Genomic DNA, 2,177 nt, shown 5'->3' with positions numbered 1-2,177 from the left:
GCCGGGGGCTCCGTCGCCACCGCGGCCGGGGGCTCCGTCGCCACCGCGGCCGGGGGCTCCGTCGCCACCGCGGCCGGGCAGAAGCGGCCGCGTCCCGAGCCCACCCCGCTCATCGGCACCCACGACGGCACCTTCCACTGCGACGAGGCACTCGCGTGTTTCCTGCTGCGGCTCCTGCCCCGCTACCGGGTAGGGTCCCGGGCTCCATGCAACGGCACCGGCACCGTGCGCTGCCGGGGCCCGGCTCCCTCCTCGGGGCTCCCCTGTGACCTCGCTCGGGGCTCCCAGTCCCACCTGCGGCCACCGTCGGGTCTCCCGGACCCGCGTGGGGGTCCTTGGGACCCACCCAGTGGCTGCTCGGGGTCCCGCCTGGGGGTCACCCTGAAGCCCCTCCTCGGGGTCCCTTGTCACCTGGGGCTCACCCTGAAGCTCTCAGCCCCTCCTCGGCGTCCCCGGTCCCCGGGGGCAGCTCTCGGGGGTCTCCGGTGCTCCGGGGGACCCTCATGCTCCGCGTGCCCCCCGGCAGGACGCGGAGGTGGTGCGGACGCGGGACCCCCAGCGCCTGGCCCAGTGTGACGTGGTGGTGGACGTGGGGGGCGAGTACGACCCCGAGCGGCACCGCTACGACCACCACCAGAGGTGAGACCCACCCCCGGCCCGCCCGCTCGCACAGCGGCGTCCCCGGGGGTCCCTGGGGCTGACCCTGGTGCCCTGCAGGTCCTTCACAGAGTCCATGAGGAGCCTCCGGCCCGACAAGCCCTGGAGCACGAAGCTGAGCAGCGCCGGGCTGGTCTATTGTCACTTCGGCTCCCAGATCCTGGCGGCGCTCCTGGGGCAGCCGGAGGACGGGCCCGTGGTCACGGCGCTCTACGATAAGGTACGGGGGGCTCTGACCCCCCCAGTGCCACAGCTCTGCCCGGGGCTGCTCCTTTTGGGGAAGGGGAGGGTGTCACCTCACACGAGATTCCAGGAAAGAGGCGACCAGTTTGTGGCAGCTACTGGTGTGTGGTTGGGCCCTGCTGTGCCCCCCCAGTGCTGCCCCTGTTGTCCCCCTCTTGCCTTCCCCCCATTTTCCTCCTGCTGTCCCCTCACTGTTCCCTCCTTTGCTGTCCCCTTCTTTCTCCTCTGTCCCCTCACAGTCCCATTGTCCCCTCACTGTCTCCTCCTGTCCCTTCACTGTTCCTCTGCTGTCCCCATTGTCCCCTCACTGTCCCCGCTGTCCCCCCCCCAGCTCTACGAGAACTTTGTGGAGGAGATCGACGCCATCGACAACGGGATCGCGCAAGCGGAGGGGGAGCCCCGCTACGCCCTCACCACCACCCTGAGCGCCCGCGTGGGGCACCTGAACCCCCGCTGGAACGACCCCGACCAGGACACCGAGGTGGGCACGGGCACCGCGGCCCCTCGGGGACACCCGGCTCGGGGACACCCAGAGTGGAGACACCTGGGATGGGGACACCCAGGATGGAGACCCCTGGGATGGAGACACCCGGCTTGGGGACCCCCCTGACCCCCCATTGTGCCCCCAGGCGGGGTTCAGGCGGGCGATGGAGCTGGTGGGGAGTGAGTTCCTGGACCGGCTCGACTTCTACCACCGGGCCTGGCTGCCGGCACGGGCGCTGGTGGAAGAGGCCGTTCGGCGCCGCTTCGAGGTACCACCCACTGATCTGGGGGGGTCTGAAAGTGGGGGGGCAGCTCTGGGGTGTGGGGAGGCCAAATGGCCTCAGTATGAACCTCCCTTCATGGCCCTGCAGCCCCCACTGTGCCCCACACAGGGCTCTGTACCCTCACACAGGGCTCTGCACCTCTACTCTGCCCACTCTTCTCCCCACCTTCTCCCCACCCCATCCACACCCTCCTACACGTGTGAGGGTCTCTGAGCCCCAGGGGGTGAAGCTGAGCCCCGGGGCCATTTGGGGGCTCTGGGGACGGTCCCCCAGAGTGCCCGTGGTGTCCCCCTTCCCAGGTGGACTCGAGTGGGCAGGTGCTGGAGCTGCCTCAGGGTGGCTGCCCCTGGAAGGAGCACCTTTTCCAGCTGGAGAAGGAGCTGGCCCTGCCCAGGCCACTCCAGCTCGTGCTGTTCCCCGACCGGGGTGGGCAGTGGCGGGTTCAGAGTGTTCCCACAGGACCCCACACCTTCCAGAGCCGGTGAGACCCCTCTCCTCACACTGTGCACC

General features: G+C 69.9%; 1 protein-coding gene across 1 annotated transcript; it reads left to right on the top strand.

Annotated features, from left to right (window-relative positions):
• Nucleotides 1–3: 3 nt before the first annotated feature.
• On the top strand, nucleotides 4–2,152 carry CUNH12orf10 (chromosome unknown C12orf10 homolog; the record flags this gene model as incomplete). The annotated part of the gene is made up of 6 exons (XM_017839727.1): nucleotides 4–189; nucleotides 527–639; nucleotides 718–877; nucleotides 1,232–1,381; nucleotides 1,530–1,652; nucleotides 1,967–2,152. Coding segments are annotated over 6 exons (918 nt in total), but the record flags the coding sequence as incomplete, so codon positions are not given.
• Nucleotides 2,153–2,177: the final 25 nt, after the last annotated feature.

Source organism: Lepidothrix coronata, unplaced genomic scaffold (assembly GCF_001604755.1).
Source record: "Lepidothrix coronata isolate B3197 unplaced genomic scaffold, Lepidothrix_coronata-1.0 Scaffold467, whole genome shotgun sequence".
Classification (NCBI taxonomy): Eukaryota; Metazoa; Chordata; class Aves; order Passeriformes; family Pipridae; genus Lepidothrix; species Lepidothrix coronata.
Note: the sequence above shows the minus strand (reverse complement) of the source record. Positions and strands in the feature narration are given on the sequence as shown.